The 20,952-nt window shown below is 46.5% G+C and overlaps 2 protein-coding genes across 3 annotated transcripts in view; one reads left to right on the top strand and one right to left on the bottom strand.

The window, feature by feature from the left end:
• Positions 1-20,952, bottom strand: part of OTUD7B (OTU deubiquitinase 7B) — a 479,130-nt gene that overhangs the window by 182,778 nt on the left and 275,400 nt on the right. For both annotated transcript variants that reach the window (XM_086945375.1, XM_086945374.1), the window contains one exon: positions 14,116-14,243. In XM_086945375.1, the coding sequence (XP_086801501.1) occupies positions 14,116-14,243 (128 nt within the window). The remainder of the gene's footprint in view (positions 1-14,115; positions 14,244-20,952) is intronic.
• Positions 7,783-8,834, top strand: LOC147677740 (MARVEL domain-containing protein 1-like). The gene has a single exon (XM_086946496.1). The coding sequence runs from the start codon at positions 8,134-8,136 to the stop codon at positions 8,680-8,682; it is 549 nt and encodes a 182-aa protein (XP_086802622.1). The 5' UTR covers positions 7,783-8,133; the 3' UTR covers positions 8,683-8,834.

The raw sequence follows: 20,952 nt of genomic DNA, 5'->3' as shown, positions 1-20,952 counted from the left end.
CGATTCCTGGCATCAGAGACAAAACCTCTTCCATTTCATGTGATATGTTTTGTTAGTGCTACGTGCCGGGAGTGAGAAACAATGTCTTTACACTCCGTGGACAGGTTCAGATGATCGAACTCTCTGTGTTCAGGAGCCATGCCGCTAATCAAAGCGATTTGGGATCCGGATGCAGCACCTGACCCCGGGACATCGTCAGTAGCAATGGGATAAGATCCAATGGAATCGGCTGCCTCACCGAGAAAAAAAGGAGCTGTGTACCAATACTGGCGTGGCCAACATGGAGCTATGAGGATCATCCTGCAGGTCTAGGTCTTCATCTTCATTAGAAGTCTTGGCAGGAGGGGAATGGGAGGAAAAGCGTGAGCAAAGGTGCCTGACCATGCCATTAAAAACGCATTCTCCCAGGATCCCGCATGGTGTCGCATTTCCTGTCTTCTGGATGGCTTGCCCCAGAGCCGACAAATGTTGTCCAGCATATCCTGTGTGCAGTTACCATTTGTGGCATGCAGACTCGAGCCTGTTGAGAGTATGCGCAGTCACGTTAAGATTGCCTGGAAGATGTTCTGCTCTTAGTGAAACCCCATTCTGGATCGCCCACTCTCAGATGCACTGAGCTTCCGTGACAACAGAGGGAGCCTTGTGCCCCTCTGCTTTTTTTGCATAATGCATCACTGTTGTATTGTCCATCCCGGTGAGAACTGATAAGTTTCTTAACCTTGGAAGAAATGCTTGTAGGGCTAAACAAATTGCTCTTAGTTCCAGCAAATTGATGTGTAGAAGACGATGATGTTGCTGCCAATCGCCACTGATTTGAAGGTCTTGTAGGAACGCTCCCCATCCCTGCAGAGATGCATCTGTGGTTATTACTCCCGGAGCAGGGGATCCCAGAAAAGAGACCTTTTGAAATGTTTTTCTGCTGGGTCCACGAAGAGCTGGCTTGGAGCGTAAGCAGAGTTATCTTGATGATCTCTTCAAAAGAACCACTCACCTGGCGCCATTGTAAGTCCAGTTGTTCCTGAGGGGGGTGCATCCGCAGGAGGCAGAAGGGAATCGGGGGATGCAGGATGACATTGACCCCAGGAGGGACTTGTAATGGCGAACTAAAAGTGACTTTTTTCTTAGGAAGAGTGGACCCGTAGACATTAGTTTGGTTTGTATTTCTACCGATGGAAAGGTTTTGTTCAGAGATTTGTCCAATATGGCTCACAGAAAAGTAGTGCTTTCGGACAGGTGTCGCTTTTTCATTTTTCCCTGTTTAAGGTAAGCACCAGACTTTTGAACAGACCTGTGCAAGCTGCTGTGGAAGCTGGGCTGCCGTCAAGGACAGAGCTTTTATCAAACAACTGTACAAGTAAGGAAACATCTGGTGATGTTGCCTTCTGAGGAAAGCCGCCCCGGGGCCTGACACTTTGCAAATATCCTTGGCACCGATCGTAGGCCAAAAGCCAGGACCTTGAATTGATAGTGGCTCCTGGCTCCAGTGAATCGAAGAAACTTCCTGTGCGATGGATGAAAGGGAATATGGAAAGTGTCCAGTAAGTCTAGAGTGGCCATGAAATCTCACGAATTTAGAAGCAGTAGTATGTCTTGCAAGGAGACCATACGAAAGGACCGTTTCTTGAGATAGATGTGGAGAGTCCTCAAGTCTAGGACAGGCCGCAACTTTTTGAAAGCCCTCCGTACCAAAAAGAAACGGTAGTAGAACCATTTCACTCTCTGGGATGTCGGAACTGGTTCTATTGCCTCTTTTTGGGGCATCAACGGGGCTTCTAGGCGCAGGAGATGTAGATGCTTCGTCGCTTGTATGCGAGGTGGAGTGGATGGTGGAATTGAATAAACTCCAATGTATGGCCAAACTGAACGACGTTGAGCACCCACTGATCCGTTGTTATCTTTTGCCAGTTTTGATGTTTAAAGAAATTCTTCCTCCCACATGCGCCTGGATGTGGGAAGGAAAAGTTGCCAGAGTCTGAAAGTTGTTATTGTCGACATGTGGAATCCTTCCCCTGTCGTCCTGCTCTTCCTCTGGGTGCCGACCTGGAATAGGGCATAGACTGAGATTGCCTCTGAGTGTATTGAGGACAATAAGGTTCTGTAGATGAGCTGTGTAAGGGATATCTGTACTGTTGGTATCCACCTCAATATGAGGCCAACCTCTTCCCGAACTCCTCAAAAAGGTAAGAGCGTCATCGATGTGTTTACCAAAAAGGGCCTCTCCGTCAAAGGGAAGATCTAATATTTTATTCTGAAACTCTGGCCAAAAAGATGTTGCTCTGAGCCAACCTTGTCGGCGTAAGAGTGCTTCCTGCCAGAAACCGAAAGATTGTTGTAGAAATGTCCATTGCGTGGTCTATGACCTCAGAGGAAGCCCTCTCACCCCCCTAGAGGATTTTCTTGGAGTCTGACTTCCTTCCATCCTGGAGTTGGTCAATGCAAGGGGCTAGGTTGCACCACATCTGGCGATCATAATGACCTAAGATCGCTAGAGCATTAACTGCCCTGACCATCAGCCCTGACATCGAAGAGAACAGTTTGTCTATGTTGTCAAGGCTTTCATTGTCCGGAGGTGGTGTGACTGGAGCAGCCGGGTTCTTGGATTTCCTTTGTGCCGCTTGTAATATTAGTCTGGCTTTGGGTGACCCACCAGCCAAGCCGGACGATCTTCTGGGACCTTCTTCTCTAATCTGGGACGAACAGGAATCACTGTGACTAGGGTCTTCATAACTTTAAAGCCCTCCACCAATATGTAACCACCAATGGGGATGGCTTGCACGGATTTCCTAAATTGTTCCTTAAAGTCATAGAGAAAGCACTCCGTTAGCAAAGTTAGCGTTGGTAAATTGAATCTTTTGGCTGCCCTTTCCAGAAGATGATGAAAACCACCAATGTCCTCAGGTGGAGAGTCTATAGCCACTGGTGAGGGTGAAGACGGGGTGGGAATTATATAGTCGTCCTATTCCCTGTGTGGATCTGGAAGCTCCCTTTCCTCCTGGTCGTCATCAGAGGTGACAGGATGCTGGTCAGGAGGCGGTGTTGATGGTGAAGGAGTGACTGTGTGTAACATTGTTCGTACCTGAGGGGTGGAAGGCACTGAATGATGTTTAGAAGGCACCACAGTATGTTCCGGAACAGTAAAATTTGCTGGAAATCTTTTCTTATAGTCTGATAGCATAAACTGCAGATCAAAAGTAACGAGGATGGCATACATACCATCTCTTCCTGATATTGTTGGTGGTAGTCCTGAGTAGGCACGTAATAACGTTCCTCCTCACAACCTTCCTTGAAATCGTCTGCCTGTCATTTTACATGCAACTCCGAAGGACTGTGGGCATAACCAAAGGGGTAGTCGACGATGGCTTCGATCATGACATCGGTGGAGCCACTGTCGCTGTGGACAGGGACGAAGGCAAAATAAACACCATTGCCGTCGAAGGCGTCGTAGTCGTTGCTGTCGCCGCCATCATCACCGTCGTTGTCATTGATGTTACCGCTGATGTGAAAGATGTTGGCGGAACGGTAACTGGCGATGCATGCAGAGTCACAGATGACGATCCCATCGTTGGGGCCATCATTGGAGGAGGTATCGACGATGACTGACCCTTGATTGTGGATACCTGCGAAGCATCACTCCGTGTTGACAAGGACTATGATCATCCATCGACACAGTCGCCGCCGAAGATTTAGTCGATGGTAAAGCTTTAGTCGGTGGTTTCCCCTCAGGAGAGATAGAAGAAGCCTTGTTAAATGCTTTCCTGCCCTCAAAAGGTGTTGAAGGCGGCACCAAACTCGCCTTTTTGACCCTGCTGTCCCCTGACAGTTGTCCTTTCCTCTCCTTTTCACTTCAATGAGGACATTTTGTAGGACTAAACCTGTAAGACCCATGGGTGGTCTTTGAAGCTTTACGAGGGTGCTCCCCAGATAAGTGAGGTTCAGATCTTTGTGAGACTTTCTGGAAGACTAAGACGAAGAGGCCTAATCTCTCTTCTCAATAGAAATAGGCTCCTTTCTGGATTTCAGCTTTTGGAGCCAAATGAGAAGTCACCCCTCATGATCCCTCAGCGTTTTGATGCAGATGGTATGACATACCTTACAATCCCTGGCCTTGTGGTCAGAGTACAGGCAGTGGATACAGCCCTTATGAGGGTCATCCACATGAAGTTGTTTCTTAGAGCAGGTGGCACAAGCTCAAAAAAGAACCTTCTTCTCCGTGTCCTACATCTGGAAAGTAGATTAACTAAGCTCAACAAGTATAAAAATGGTGAAAAAAGGTTAAGAAAACCTTGCAAGAGAGTAAGTAAGTAAAAACTGAGCAGAGCTCAGTGGAGACTCCCTAAAACACAACGTACAGTAGAAAATCTGAAGATCTGAGCTTCTCATCAGAGGGTTCTAGAAGGCGGGGCGTTCTGATTGGCTAAGGCGTTCTTTTGGTCTCTTTTACAAAAGGAGATGGATATGTTACAAAACTAAAATGGGCCTAGGCCTATTTTCTCTAGTTTGTGCTAGCTTTGCATTGCTTTTTTATATACCGGGGACTCCTATGTCGACGACAGGGAAGGATACAACATGTGAATCTATGAATGTTCCAATACTGGAGTAAAAACTATGACCTGGTATTGTCAGACTCCATAACTGGGTGGAAAGCTACATGTAGGTAGGGAAGGCCATTGAAATATAGACAACACAGCTAATGTGTTAAAAACAGAGAAACATGCTGGAGTGAAGGTGGCATAGGATTGATTGAAAACGGTGTTGCAGCGCTACACCAGAAAAAAAAAAATCCAGGATATCACCATTAATTCTCTTCTGTAGGAGAAGCAGGGTACCCTGAAAGAAGGATGGGGACTCATTCAACCAGGTACCAAAAATAGGACAAATAGGTAGAATTTCTACATTTACACTAGTGGTGGCTAAGGCAGAGCCTGGTAATAATACTAGTACTTTAGCAATAGTAGAACTTAGTCAGTCCCTCTCCCTTGAGCTTTCTAAACTGGTGAGCAAATGAGGCAAGTCGTATCTTAAGACAGACAAAGATAATGGTATTAAGGACTGCTACTGAAGGAAGCCAGGCTGGACAGATCTTTACTTGAGTTTACTACTATGTTTATTTCTAGGCGGTGAAAGGAAGAGCTTTTGTAGGACTCTGTTGAAGCTTAATCTATTTTTGCAAGAAGCAGCAGATCTCCCTTTTTATGCAGGCTCTCACTGTGGTTTATTAAACAGGCAACCTCCATCAAAATATTATCATCAATCTTTATCTATCTTGAGAAGACAATTCAAAGCCTGAATCTAGGGTATACAGACATAGGTTATTGGTGCAAAGGAGGGTGCCGACAACATTCTATACATGTAAAAGCAAAGTAAAGGTGAAAATACAAAGTAAATATCTAAAACCTTAAAAAGCCATCAAATGTTACAAAGAAATAGGCAGATTGTCCTACTGGGTGGTAGAGGAACATGAAGCAATGGGGGTGTACTTATATTGCTAAATAAGGAAGGAGACAGCAGTATCAAACAAACAAGAAATAACTCAATTTCTTTATAGCACTGTCCTACCACAAGGTATCTGTGCATGGCTTTACAGAAGAGGAAAATGCGAAAAAGGGGAAACAAGGGGACCCTACTCACAACGGAACCAGGACAATGTGTTTATCCAAAGAACAATGGTTCCTGTGGCATAACAATTTGTACGATATACAATGTAAAACAGCTTAAATAAGCAGTATTAACTTGTACCAGATGAGGGTATGGCAAGGAAAGAAGCACACGTATGCAAATTTTATAAGAAAGACTTCTTATATTTCAACTCATGAAAGTGTCCATATTTACAACAGCAACACATATACAACAAGCATTTGCAATGCAATAGGTCTCGCATTAGGAAAGTTTGAGCTATTGGTCTTGTAAATGACAATTTTTATATTTATGTGTTGGTTTTGAAAATAGTGAAATTAATAGCTTTGTCATTTACAATGCCAATACGTTTAAATTTTGGAAATGTGACACCTATAGCGTTTGTAATGCAACATGTTTTGAAGCTGGGGGACCAGTTTCAAGTCTGGGGGGAAGCTCGGTAAGTAAATATTTATTGTACAAGTTAATAAAAACCTTTACAAAATGGAGATTGCTCAATTCAAACAAATTCATTAAAATAGTACACTAAAAGTTCATAATTTTTGCACAAACAATAAAGATAGAACGAAATATGGGAGGAAATGGCCTGGCCACGTTTTCCTTTTCAGCTTGGATGAGGGGGGAAGCTCATGCATCCAATGATTCAGGGCAAATTGCCTAATCTCCCTGTGCCTAAAAATGAATGCGTCCTCATGTAACGAAACTGGCGCTCATGTAAAGCGCCCTGATACCCTCGGGTCAAGTTCCCGCTATATAAAACTACCAAGAAACAATAGAATACACAGTGGTCATTCTACATTCTAATTCTACGCATTCTGATTTCATACTGAGCAAATCTCAGTGCAGCAGATTGTTTTTGGGCCTAGTTCCACAGGCTAGCTGGCACGTCACTTGCTGCACCCAGCAGCCACATGCAATCAACAAACTGTGTTTCTGTGCATGTATGCCAGGAATACATAGACTCGTTTGAAATCAGCCGAGGGACGACCTAACCAGATCAAAACATTTTACTCAGATTTGCAAAGACCAACTTTATGGATAACAAATACTAGGATGGAAGCAACTGGCGCAAATAAACAGATGTTAGCAAAAGATAGATTTTGAAATATACTGTTGTGACACAATAAACCTGGGTTGATCAGTACCGTGGCGTTTGTGCTTCTTCAACCAGTCTTGGCTCTTTAGCCATCCGAACTTTCCGGTCTGGGACTGAGGTTTTATTTTTTATAAATATGGGCTTCATATCCAGCAGGCACATGCTGCTGGCTAAGCATTCGGGACCGGCTGAAGGGGTCAACCATGACAGGGGAACACCTTTGCCGCTGCTTGTTCAGGAACCCTGTTTCCAAAGTAGACGCACTAAAAAGGCAGCTATTTTGGTTTACAGTTTCTTATACAGAATATGGGATTTTATAAGAAAGGCTAAATAAGAAAACTCTTTTGGCGAGAACTTATTTTTACATTTTGTGCCTTGTGTGCTATTTTGTTCCATTTCTTTTCGCTGTTTTGCAGCACAATGAAGGGTAAGTTTTCTGTAGGTTTTTTTTTTGCCTTTCGCAGCCTCGAACAACCAGTGCCATTGACTCTGCCTGCAAATGCGCCGGAGTTCCGAAAAGGGAAAAAACTGGGATGGATAGAATGAATGGGAGCAGAAAAGAGCCAGAGGCAACAGTTTCTGCCGCTGCGAGATGTTTTTAAAGAATGCAGAGTGGGTTACGCGAGCAGTGATGTCAGGAGGGGCGAGGCTTTAGGTTACAGGGGCAGGACAGGCCCCACTCTAGGCAGCAACAGCTGCACAGAGAGAGAGGGAGGGAGGGAGGAAGGAACCGAGGGCGCCCTGGTAACTGACAGAAAAGATCCTCCAACCCATGCCTGCAAATGCGCCGGAGTTCCGAAAAGGGAAAAAACTGGGATGGATGGAATGAATGGGAGCAGAAAAGAGCCAGAGGAAACAGTTTCTGCCGCTGCCAGATGTTTTTAAAGAATGCAGAGTGGGTTACGCGAGCAGTGATGTCAGGAGGGGCGAGGCTTTAGGTTACAGGGGCAGGACAGGCCCCACTCTAGGCAGCAACAGCTGCACAGAGAGAGAGGGAGGGAGGAAGGAACCGAGGGCGCCCTGGTAACTGACAGAAAAGATCCTCCAACCCATCAAACAAGAAAAAAAAGCAATCACTGCTTCCTGAGCGCCCGTGCAGGGCGGCCCTCTCTCCTCTCCAAAGGCCGCCTGTGGGGACATCTGTCTGGTCGGAGGGGGTGTTCACTGGGGCCGCTCCCTTCTCACCGGAGGCTGCTGAGCATCTCTGCTCGGAGTTTGGCGCTACATCAATCTCTTCTTGCGGTGGCTGTTTGCAGAGACAACTTGTCCAGATTTGGTGCTGTTGGCGCGGCGCTCTCTTCTCGGAAACTTTGGGCTCGGACAGAACTCTTTCCTCAGGAGATCTTCGCCGGGCTGTCTCTTTGGACGTTCCCTGCCAGGATCCTGACCTCTCGCTGCCTGCTATGCCCCCTCCACCCTACCCACCCCCTCCCGCGCACCCGCCCCCGCCTGCACACCCGCCCCCGCAGGCGGCGCGGGGCTCCCTGCGGGCGAACCGGGCCTTCCTGCGCAGCTTCGTGGGGGTGCTGCGGGTGCTGCAGCTGCTGGCCGGGGCCGCCCTCTGGATCACCATCGCCTGCAAGAAGTACGAGGACGCCATCCACTTCGCCCTCTTCGTGGCCGTGCTCTTCTGGCTGCTGACCATCGCCCTCTACCTGCTGACCCTGCTGGACAAGCAGGACCTGGTGCCTCTTCTGGGCGGCGAGCGCTGGCTGACCACCAACGCCGCCCACGACGCCCTGGCCGCCGGCCTGGAGGCCGCCGCCGCCGGCATCATGATCCACAAGACCCTGCTGCACGAGTACTGCAGCGTGTCGGCCTACAAGCACGACTGCCTCTACCACATCTACCTGGCCGCCTCCTTCTTCGCCTGCCTCTGCTGCCTGCTCTACCTGCTGTCCGCCGTGGCCTGCGCCTGCAAGAAGTGCCGGGGCCAGCAGGGCCTCATCTGAGCCCCGGCCGGGGGTGGAGAGTGAGTGCGAGGGCTTGGATGCAGCGCCACGCAGACCCAACCACCTTCAGGCGCTTCCAGTCTGAACACAATGGTCTGCCCGGTTCATTACACTATAGCGCTGAATGCTGATGGTCTGCCTGTTTCCAAGCGCTTCCAGGAAAAAAAACACATCACGGGTGCGAAGCGGTTTGCCCAGGATCACACGTTTGAGGAGACATCTTTATGCCGAGATAAGAATTAATTTCTCAGCCGTTACACCAAACCGCTTATTGAGGTGCATTACAGGAACAACAATTCTTTATATTTAAGACAAAAAGAGAGAACATCATAACGTTGAGGTACCACATTGGAATAATATGGATATTCGTACAAAAATACAAGGATCACTTACATAAACAAGTTCATATTATAGGGTGCCGCCGCGCTGCCCGCGCGACCCGGAAGCTGTTGGCCGGCCGGCCAATCCGCTCGCGGCCGACCGGAAGTCCCGCCTCCCGAGGTCCGCGAGCTGCCAGCGCATGGAGCGCCCTGCCGGTCCGGGGTAGCCCGGGTCCCCAGGAGGGGGCCGGGGAGAAGGAGGAGTGTGGCGCCTGTTGCGGGGCTCCTCTGACCTGAGGGAGCCCCGATTTAGAAGAGGAGACGCACCGCGCCGTGAGGAGCGGAGCGCGAGAGGAGCCCCGCCGAAGAGCGCAGTCGGTGAGTGGGGCCCAGGGCTGATGTGAAGTCCGTGCGTGCCTGTGTGTATGCCTGTGGGGGAGGGGAGGGGAGGGAAGGGGGGGAGTGTGTGCGCGCGCGTGTGCGTGTGCGCATGTGTGTGCGCATGCGTGACTGTGTGTGATTGAGAGAGAATGAGAGGCGGGGGATAGTGTGCCGTGTGCCTGTATGTGTGCCGTGTGCCTGCGTGTGCATGCGCGCGCCTGTGTGTGTGTGTGCGTGCGTGCATGCAGAGGGGTGGGGGCTGCCTGTGTCTGTGTGTGAGCAAGGGCTTTGCACCGCGCATGCCCAGCTATCAGATGATCGCTCCCGAGGTGAAATCTGACCTCGTCAAAGCGCGCGTCTGGTAGCTGTCCACATTCCTAAATACGGGCCACAATAGGTCTGAAGCAGACACCTTCAATGCTCACGCATTGAGGGTAGGTCTGCTCGACCTAAAAAGTTATATGTACAAAAAGTGCAGTGCGTCCCAAGTGATTTTGTGAACAAAAAAACAGAACAAACACAAATAATAAGTGATATATACAGTTTTGCGTTATGAATATCTACAAAGGGAATGACCAAGCAATATAATGCAATAGTTGCTAACAGTGACCATCTACAATCATAGATCACTGTGCTTAAAGGGTTCCTTCCCTATAGCGTCGACGGCGTTTCGACCTGCTTGATGGAGGTCTCGTCAGGACTAACCAGTATGGGACATCTAGGGGAAAGGTGAAAGTGATATTAATATGTGTGGTTGCTGAAATAATTAATTATGTGTGGACCAAAAGTGGGGAATTATTACCTCGTGGTGTCTAAACTCAACGCAACCCATGCGTGATGAATTAATTAAATTGGACTTACAGTCCACAGAACACACACTTAGGTTTTTCTCCAATTGCAATACACGCAATGTCGTGTACTGCATTTGGTGCCCTTGTGGTCTGCCCTATATTGGACAGACGCAACAACCAGTTAAGGCGAGAATAGGACAGCATCGAAGTCGCATACGAAGGGCAGTTCTGACAGCTCCATTGGTATGCCACTTTCAAGAGAAAAATCACTCTGCAGATCAGTTGAAATGGCAAGTCATAGACATTGCAACAGTACCCGAGAGAGGAGGTGACATCTCACAAATATTACAACGACGCGAATGTCACTGGATTGATAGAGTTAATTCGATCAACGAGGGGCTTAACTCCGCTGATGAATGGAGAGGATTTGTCTCCACTTTGACAAACTGATTGCAGTAATTTTTCTATCTGTACATTTCAGTACCAGTACCAATAAGAGGCGTAACTAATTATTGGATTGTGTTGATATGCATGTATAATATGATTCATTGATCCTATAAAAGTATAACAATACAATTTGTATAATGTGTTCCTGAGATTCCCATAAGGTATGCTAGTTGAAATTGCAGCAAAGCAAATCTTGTTAAACTCTTTATGATTTGTGGTTATGGTTGTAATAAGACATATGTAACTTTTTATTGTAGCTCAATTATGTTTTGACTAAGATGCGCAAAGTACCGATTTAGATATCAACTAAATCATGGTTTTTACAGAAAGATGTTAAATTAATTGTTGCAAACCCGCATACCGGCACAGAACACTATTTATTCTGTATACATGTCTTAATATCTAAATAAGAGGGACATAACACACGCAGTCAACATGACCATTGCTTTTCGATTTGACAGCGCTATACACCCGCCTCCCGTACATAATGCACGCGCACACATCAGGTAAATGACGCGATGACACAACACCCGCCCTCCCGTATAGGATGCGCGCGCATACATCACGTTAAATACGTGATGACGCACTAAACCCGGAACTCCGCTGTTACCATACAGACGAGAGGAATCTGTGATTGAGCTAGTCCGTGTCACACGAGTAGGTAAGCTCTGAGACGCCCTGCCCCATACCATTACTAACTTCTTCCGCGGTACAGCCCCATGTTAATTGCAAGTCCCCTTGTCACCAGGTATTATCCTGTTTCTCTGCTGCTACGTGTGTGAAACTCGTCTCCATTACCACGATCACCACTATAACCAGAGTGGTAAGTGGTTCTTTCTACACCATCACTGACCCAATTGGAGCGTTTTTCTACAGCACGTGCTATTTTTTAACAACTGTTCTATCTTGTTTCCCAACAGTGCCCGGCTGGGTACACTGTAAGTCCAATTTAATTAATTCATCACGCAAGGGTTGCGTTGAGTTTAGACACCACGAGGTAATAATTCCCCACTTTTGGTCCACACATAATTAATTATTTCAGCAACCACACATATTAATATCACTTTCACCTTTCCCCTAGATGTCCCACACTGGTTAGTCCTGACGAGACCTCCATCAAGCAGGTCGAAACGCCGTCGACGCTATAGGGAAGGAACCCTTTAAGCACAGTGATCTATGATTGTAGATAGTCACTGTTAGCAACTATTGTATTATATTGCTTGGTCATTCCCTTTGTAGATATTCATAACGCAAAACTGTATATATCACTTATTATTTGTGTTTGTTCTGTTTTTTGTTCACAAAATCACTTGGGACGCACTGCACTTTTTGTACATATAACTTTTTGTATATGTGTTGCTGTTGTAAATATGGACACTTTCATGAGTTGAAATATAAGAAGTCTTTCTTATAAAATTTGCATACGTGTGCTTCTTTCCTTGCCATACCCTCATCTGTTACAAGTTAATACTGCTTATTTAAGCTGTTTTACATTGTATATCGTACAAATTGTTATGCCACAGGAACCATTGTTCTTTAAATTTACAGAAGAGGAGGCAGAGTTGTGTTTTTTTGTTATTTTATACGATGTGGTTCTGATGTAAATGTTACAAAATTTTATTTTATTTCATTATTTTTAAATAGAAGAAAGCAAATACTTCCCCTTTAGAAATTAAACACAAAAACAGATATTTGCCTCCTCCTACGCAAACTCAAGCAGCACAAAATTTGAGAGCACAAACAAGTCATTAAAGTGCTGAAACCTACACAATCCTTCACTGAAAAGTACAGCCCCTCCCACAGACCTTCCTACAGTGTTGTTTACTCGTCTGTGCTGGTTTATTTTAAGGAACAATGTTCACTACATTTCGGGAAAAACAACTAAATAGAGGACCATATAAAGACCATTTTGTTGTTAAGATTATGTATTTGGAGATTACTAAATGTGATTAACCACACATTGTCTCTCTCAAAAAATGACTTTTCTGTTGAGGCGGAAGCACGGTGTGAATATGTGAATAGCACATTTCCTATTATAAACCTTTCACTAGATTAGGCTTCCTGGCCTTCCGGGGTACATCCGCCATTTCTGAGCCAAATCCCCGGTGAAGCCAGTCCTTAAGCACAGGGTGAATATGTGGTTACCTTAAACTCCTGCGATAATAAGGCAGCTATCAAAATACTTTCAGTCAGGTCGTATAATTACAACCTACTATGCACCAAAGTACAATGACTTCGTCTTCCATCACTCTTCTTTAATTCACTTACTTTATGATTTTATTGCCCACATGTGAGCAAAACATTTAGCTTCCAAAGAGACCACAAAGAAATTGAAGTCATTGAAAGCTGAGGTTTTGCACATAAATATTTACTCACACGTTTAAGTTTTTAGGAGCACACTTAGAGGTTTTGACCTGCAGCTACTTTCATACCAATAATACATGGCTGGTGGAATAAACATGCATGATGTTGGTAGGGGAAATGGGTTAGAGCTATAGGTTGTAAAGATTCAATGTTAAGCCTACATGGATAAAGTGATCTTAGTATAGGAACAACTCTACAGCAACTATGGCACTTCAGCATAATCTATCCATACCCGATTACTTGAGGCTGTGTTTAGGCTCTACTTTAAAGTGGTTCTTAAATTAAGAACGCTTGTGTGCACCCACTATTATTAGAAGTAAGAAAGACAGTATCCATGGAAGAATATTTCATCCCATGAAACAAGCAAGTAGTGGCCCCCAGTCAGAGTACAGAATAAGGGGTAACTTTATCCCACAGCAGAGATTTAGATGAATCCTTTTATTGGGCTCCACAAAACACCAGGTCATTGGAGTGTGTTCTCACTGACTTTGATTGTTATGATTTCATGCAGGTAGGCGGGGAGCTCAATAGGCAAGGGAGGATTGACTATAGTGGTAAGTATTTACATAACATACACAGAATGTAATACTCGACTGTGCTTGAGTTGGCAAAAGAGGCTTTCATCTCCAATGTGTCATCATAATACAGATGGGATGAGGACAAGAAACTCCAATCTATCCATTGCAGGAACTTGTTACAATGAAAGTGGATTAGGAAGGGCACACACATGCACATGCAATGATGAGGGAAGATAAAACCATCGTGACAAGAGAGGAGGTAGATCAAAGCAACTAGGCTGCAATGGTAGTGGGTGGTCCCTGGAACCCCGAAAATAGTGGACAAATACAGAACATTTTGACCTGCAGGTATGGGGACTGGCGAGCAATGAACATATGTTAGCCAGTGGACACTGGATATTGAATAACAGCAATTCTCCGTAACCAGTCACTCCAGACTTTCATTAGAAGATATTCATCTCTACATTTTAATCCATTCATTTCAGCTCTTTAGTACATTTCAGCAATCTGACCAAAAGAAACTGCTTGTTTTAATGCATCAGTGATAAACAGGAAACTGCATAAAAGAAAAACATATTAAAATCAGCTGAATGCCTATTTGTGCTCAGGTACCTCTTTGTTCTGTTGAGTCTGCTGCCACCTCCACCTTCGCCTCAGGGCCTCCTTTTCCACTCCTTTCTCCATTAGAGTATAAAGGGATTTACGAAGCACAAGGTCTCGGTCATGAAATCCCCACATTCCTAGACAGCGAAAAAGAATTTGTAACTGAAGAACCTTTCTATCTGTTAGCAACCATAGGGTATTAACTGCAAGGCCTTAATTACATGATACATGAATCTATTGCCAACAATTGTTTTGGAGAAGGAAAATGATTGATGCACAGGTTAGAATCACAGGAGATAATTAAATGAAAGAGTGGGAAAAATACTCATCTGGAAGAATAGGTCTCCTTCGCTCTTGCCCAAAATAGTCAAAGCTTGAGGCCATCATTTGCATTAAAAAACTGATCAAGGGTTTCTCCTGACTCAAACTGCTTAATTTGATCTCTGCTTCTCAGTGAAACATGTGTTTCCCTTTTGAAGCATGAACCTAGGCACGAATCTACAAAATGTCATCTGACTTTACCAGGTTACCCATAAAGTAGAAGAACAAGTTACCTACCTTTGTTCATGGCTTACCTATGTAAAAGCTTTTCCACTCGCAGATTCCACATCATAAGAAAATGCCCCAGACCGAAAGTGGGACAGGAAAGCTTTACATAGCCACCAAGGATTGTAAGAGAGGCTCCACCTACAACACCCAGGGCTAGAAGGGACATCCTTGTTGAATTCATTAGAATCACTCCTGCCCTCGTACCGTCTGACATTTTTACGGACCCTCAAAGACCAAAGAATGGAAGTTCTAGTAGAAAGGATAAACAAAACTAAGCACAAACCTTTCTCAGGGGAAGAGCAATGGGCAAAGAGAAACCTATCAAAGGAAGAATGTACCCAGAGGAGCAAACATTAGATGGGCAGTAATTTGTTTGGGTATAGCTCTTTAGAATCCATTCGCAACAACACCAGAATTTAAACCTTGCTTTGCACTGATCGGACCTGAAACCTATCAAATTCAGGTTTTGAAGCTGGTGCTTCAGAGAATGCAGAACAGACATTACCACCGGTGTCATGAGGCCTGAAAGAGCTGGTGGAATGACCGTAAATGACACACACCCCATCTGCCTTCTCTTTTGGGTTGAACAAAGCTGAAGGAAAGTGGTGGAAGGCGTCAATGCTCCAATGCCACCAACTGCCTCTTTACTTCCCAGTTAAAGTCTGAGAGCTGCAAAAGGCAAGGCTGCAGGAGAATTTGCTCAACGATGATTGGTGAACTCCTGCCCCTTTAAGAGGTGGGAAAAGAACAACAAAAGCCTTTTCATTCTGTGTAAACTACTGATATGGTGTCTACTCTAGTACAGGGACAACTGTTTCCACATCAACAAGTTGGTCTAATAAAAAAAGGGGCAGTTATCACACGTCACGGCAGTCTAATGACAATAGATTGTCTCTCATGTCAAGAGATTCCTACTCAAACTCTACACACGGGATGAATGCTCTGGCAATCCAATATCACGATTCATTTTGTGAGTGATTCCCACCATTAGTTTTGCAGGACTGAGGTGTCTACTCATGTCAGCCCATCTCGGGGTAGAGGCTTGAGGTATCGAAAATGTACAGTACACTATCAGACCAAGAAGTCTCCGAAAGATGAGCAACAGTTGAAGATACCTTAGATCGAAAGGTCAGCTGCATCTCAAGCATATCTCTCTTTCAATTAATGCATAATGGATCTACCTGTCTTGGTGATCAAATAGCACACCAGTGCACTGAATGCTTCTGAGAAGGGAACAGACACAAATTCCAGAAATGGAAGTAGAATACCAAGAAATGAACGGTAAGTAGCTCTTGTAGGTTTGGAAGGGCCTAATAATTGGACCTTGCTTCCAACAGAATAAAAAGCTCTTGCGTAACCTGTGTCTACAGCTTTCTAATATGCATTCTAGAGATAAACAGGCTCAAACCGTCTTCATCCATAAGTGGCAATAAAATCTGTAACTGTTTTCAATGCCAGATTTTGGAGAGGATACTTGTTTAGGAGAGAAAGTTGGAAGAGGCACACCCAAACTCTGCCCTTCTTCGGTACCAGCGAACAGCAGGATATATGCCTTTCTCCCTCTTTCACTCTTTTCACAACACACTCTCCAATACCTCTTACAGTCTTGAATGGAGAAAGAGGATAATTAGAGGGAGCCAATGGATAAGACCACTGGCAGAGGCCAACAGTCCAGAGTACTTTGCCAGAAAAACTGGCAATAAGTTTATCACCCTCTCACACTGGTGAGTTTCACTGGTACAGTACTACTTATGAAATTGGCATGGTGACAGCCTCACATGGTATTTTCATCTGTACTGATACAGCCCTCTAGAGAACTAAAATGCTATCAATTAATGTAAAAATTATTTATTCTATGCATAAAGTCCTAAGTAAGCACAAGGCCCTGCTGGGAGAGAGGGGGAGAGAGGGGGAAGAGAGAGAGAGAGCGAGAGAGAGAGGGGGGGGGAAGAGAGAGAGAGAGCGAGAGAGCGAGGGGGGGGGGGGAAGAGAGAGAGAGAGAGAGAGAGAGAGAGAGAGGGAGAAAAATGGGGAGAGAGGGGGAGAGAGAGAGAGAGGGAGAGGGAGAGGGAGAGGGAGAGGGAGAGGGAGAGGGTGAGGGAGAGGGAGAGGGAGAGGGAGAGGGAGAGGGAGAGGGAGAGGGAGAGGGAGAGGGAGAGGGAGGGAGAGAGGGAGAGAGGGAGAGGGAGGGAGAGGGAGAGGGAGGGAGAGGGAGAGGGAGGGAGAGGGAGGGAGGGGGAGAGGGAGAGGGAGAGGGAGAGAGAGAGAGAGAGAGCGAGAGAGCGAGGGGGGGGGGAAGAGAGAGAGAGAGAGAGAGAGAGAGAGGGAGAAAAATGGGGAGAGAGGGGGAGAGAGAGAGAGAGGGAGAGGGAGAGGGAGAGGGAGAGGGAGAGGGAGAGGGAGAGGGAGAGGGAGAGGGAGAGGGAGAGGGAGAGGGAGAGGGAGAGAGAGAGAGAGAGGGGGAGAGAGGGAGAGAGGGGGAGAGAGAGGGAGAGAGGGAGAGAGAGGAGAGAGAGAGAGAGAGAGAGAGAGAGAGAGAGAGAGAGAGAGAGAGAGAGAGAGAGAGAGAGAGAGAGAGAGAGAGAGGGAGAGAGACACACAAAAGGGGTGACTCCAAAACGCACACTATGCATTTCCCATATTCTTTTTTGAAAAGCTATACTGTAAAAACTGCTGAACGGAATGACACCAAATTTGGCAGGAAGCTACATCTTGATCCAGAAAATACCAGTCAAGCCAACCTGAACTGAATAAAAGCAACCCCTGGCACGCGTTTCGCTATCATATAGCTCTTTAACGAGGTTTAGCTTTGACCAGACACAAGGGAGCACCCAGTTCAAGTCAAAACAATTGTTGACGGAGGGGAGGAGCCAAGACGGCGGCCAACATGGCCGCCCAGCTCCGCCGCTCGCCCTCACCTCCCGCAACATCCTGTTCACGATCCTGCATCCCGTCCGTGGCCCCGTGCAGATGAGCGGAGGTGGAGCCCGACCGTGTGACTCCAGTCCACGCACCGGCCCGGACGACCGAGAATCGTCGTCCTGAAGTTTCTGGCCTCCCCTCTGGGTGAGCCGGGACCTCGGGTTGCGTTGCAGCCGCCTTGCAAGTGATAAACAACGGCCCGCTCGGCCATGACGGTCCGGTGCCCCGTGTTGGAAACTGAAACCGCATATTGCCGCGGCCAACAAGCGAGTCGCGGCACCAGACCTTCGAGTTCCCCGGCACAGGTTTCCGGCTGGTACCTGTGACTTTGAGAACAATAAGCCACGAGGCAGAGTTAATTGCCCGGACCGGACTTTGGCTGCAGTGCGGTAAGAGGCGCGTGACACTGTGCTTATGTGTGGGCTTGAGTGTGTCTCTTCGTAACCCCTTCACAAACTGCACGTTGTTTATCGGAGCCAGACCGCTGTTCAGACGGATCTTCCTTTGTTCCTTGAGACCCGAGGCTCCGAGTATACTGGCAGAGGGGGGATGGCGCTTACAGTGAGAGATGTTTGGCTGGCTATCAATGACTTGCACATAGCCCTGAAAGGTCGGTGGATGGATTTGCATGCCTCGCAGTCGGCCATCTCTCCTACCATGGAACATTTGGAAGCAGACGGATGCATAGAGGAATATATGCCCGACCTATCTCTGGTTGTTGAAGCTGAGGACTCCCAGGAGTGTGTGGTGCTGGATGGTGGGACTCGTGAGCGCAATGACCGGGACTGTGCATCTGTTACCCTTGCTACCATCCTACCGGCTGATTTGTTTCCTGACCATCAGCGCCCTGTCTTACCGCAGACGATCAGTATATCCCGGAGGAATGCTTCTGAGTCATTGCTGTGGTATTTGCCATGGGCCTGGGTGGCCCCTTCTGGTACTGTCGGTCTATTGCGATTATTTACACACACTTTGGCAGGATTGCTGACTTCTGCTCGTACTGGCCAGGGCTGAACGCTGCCTGTTCACGACACTTCTTGTGTGACCTCGGTGCCGAAACGGAACATTGCTTGAGTTGGAGACCTTGGGGGGCTGGCATGAACGTAAATTAATGCTCACATTCCATCTTAGTGGGCTTATGCTTTTTGGGGGTGGGGGGAGGGGGGTGTGCTTGGGGCTGGAGCTAGGGCCCTCCTCCGTTTTTTCCCACTTTCGGGGTTCTTACTGGGGCGACAGGCATGCCTATGGGGGGGGGGGGGGTGGGCCGTGGCCTTCCGCTGGTATGCAGGGTGGGGGGGTTGGGGGATGGGATGTGTTTTATGTTAATTCTTTGTTTCTATGGCCCTCCTTTTTCTTTCTCTTCTTCTTAATTCGTCTCTTTCCTGTTTCTATATACTTTTTTACTTAATTGGGGATCGGGGTCCAGTATTATTGGGAAGTCTTTTGTAATGTGTATTCATGTGACTTAGCTGTGGCTCTTTGCTTCGAGTGAGTGGAACACTGTGGTTCGGTACGTGGTTGCTGTTCAGTATGCTTCCCAATCTGTGCTCCACTATTGAAGACTATTCTCCTGTTCTGAGGTTTGCTCAGTTTTTGATTGTGTAATATTGCACGCTATAAGATCCTCATACCTTTATTATAAAATGGAATCCTCTCATCTCCTGGAACATTGTGGACACACTAATTCATTGATCCTGACTACAGGCCTACGTCGACCTTTACAGTATTGTCTCCCCTCGCCGTGCGAGGCTTTAAATCCTTTTATGTTGTTGTTCGGCGATTATTGGTCTGTGCTTGCAATTTCCTGTAATGGTACAACTGAGGTTTTCCAAACAAAAACGTTATAATAAAAAAAAAAATTGTTTACACACACACACGCACGCACACACCCCCCCACGTGTTTGGGGCGGGGGGGGTGTACATGGGAGACCCTTTCCTCAGACAATTTAGTCCCCTGGACTGCATACCTTGGGGCCTGCAATAGGTAATCGTAACATGTGCCCCTGTCATGCACAGTTTTCATTTCAATATTTTCAGTGCAAATGTTGTAGTGATAATATCAATGAGGCTACAGAAGATGTCATCAATGATGCAATATGTGGGGTAATAAGCTGTGGATGGCGAGGGCACGAGTTGTAGTTACTTGAAATAACTATAACAGCTTCTATGGTTTGTGCAAGTAAATTCAGAACCTAACTATAATATCCCTGTAACCTTTGTTTTTTTAATGAATTTCTAAGGCTTTCTAAAGGCCAAACCCCCACATGTTGCCAATTTGATGCTGTGCACGACCAAAGGTTGTGCGCAACAGGGGTTGCTAGTAGGGTCTGGCTTGGGGCCAGGCCTTGCAGCCAGACCCTGCATGTATCCTGCCCGACGCCGCACACAGCCTTTGTGTACGAGTGGGTATGTGTGTGGGTGCCTGAGTGTCTGAGCGGGTTTCTTAGTGGGTGTGTGAAAGCTGTGTGTGGGTGTGAGTGTTTTTGATGGTCTGTGAGTGGGTGTGTGTTTGGCTGTAAGGGTGTTGATTGGTTGTGTGAGAGGTTGTGAGACTGTGTGAGTGAGTGCGTAAGTAGGTGTATTGGTTTGTGATTGAGCATTTTTTTTGATTCGAGCTGGATTGGTAGATTCCCGCGTGGTTTAAAAGGAAAAAAAAAAGTTTGGGGGATAGTACCTGGCCCATGAGGGGACCCTCAAAGACCCTCCATTAGTCCCATGGAGTAAGGGTACCTCTACACTGGCCCCTTCGATCAATTTTTAATTTTATTTTCCCCATTGGGAACACAGTCCCGATGAACAAAATGGTGGTTGCAAGTTTCCTCTCAGGTTGTGGCCAGCCAATCACTGCATTTCTGTTGGCACGTGGATTCACGAATCTGCGGATGATCTGCGTTCCTATATTTACAAATTTGTTTGAAGCTTATTATCACTAAAACTACTGAACAGATTTCCACCAAACAACAAATAGCTCGATCTGAAGAACAAACACTAGTTTTCTGCCAAATTTAGTGTAATACCGTCCAGCAGTTTAGGCTGTAGTCGGTTATAAAGGTCCTAAGGGAATTAACATTTGGGAAAACATTTTGGGCCCCCGCCCCTTTGTTTTTAACGCCCCCGCTTCACAAACCACCCCAAAACATTTCGAACAGCAGCTGAAGTAAAGGGCAAATTTTTGGAAAAATGTTATGAAGATTCCTCAACCAGCACCAACGATATAGCCAACTGAAAATCACCTTTTTGATAGAAACTATGTCCAAACTAGAACACCTACTAGTGACCGCCAGTAGGAAATATACATACACACACCCACACAGGGGATCCTGCCGAAACGCGTAATAGCCCTTCAGGAATAAATACGTGTTGGAAACTGACCCT

This window comes from Lissotriton vulgaris, chromosome 12, assembly GCF_964263255.1.
Source record: "Lissotriton vulgaris chromosome 12, aLisVul1.2, whole genome shotgun sequence".
NCBI classification, from domain to species: Eukaryota; Metazoa; Chordata; class Amphibia; order Caudata; family Salamandridae; genus Lissotriton; species Lissotriton vulgaris.
Note: the sequence above shows the minus strand (reverse complement) of the source record. Positions and strands in the feature narration are given on the sequence as shown.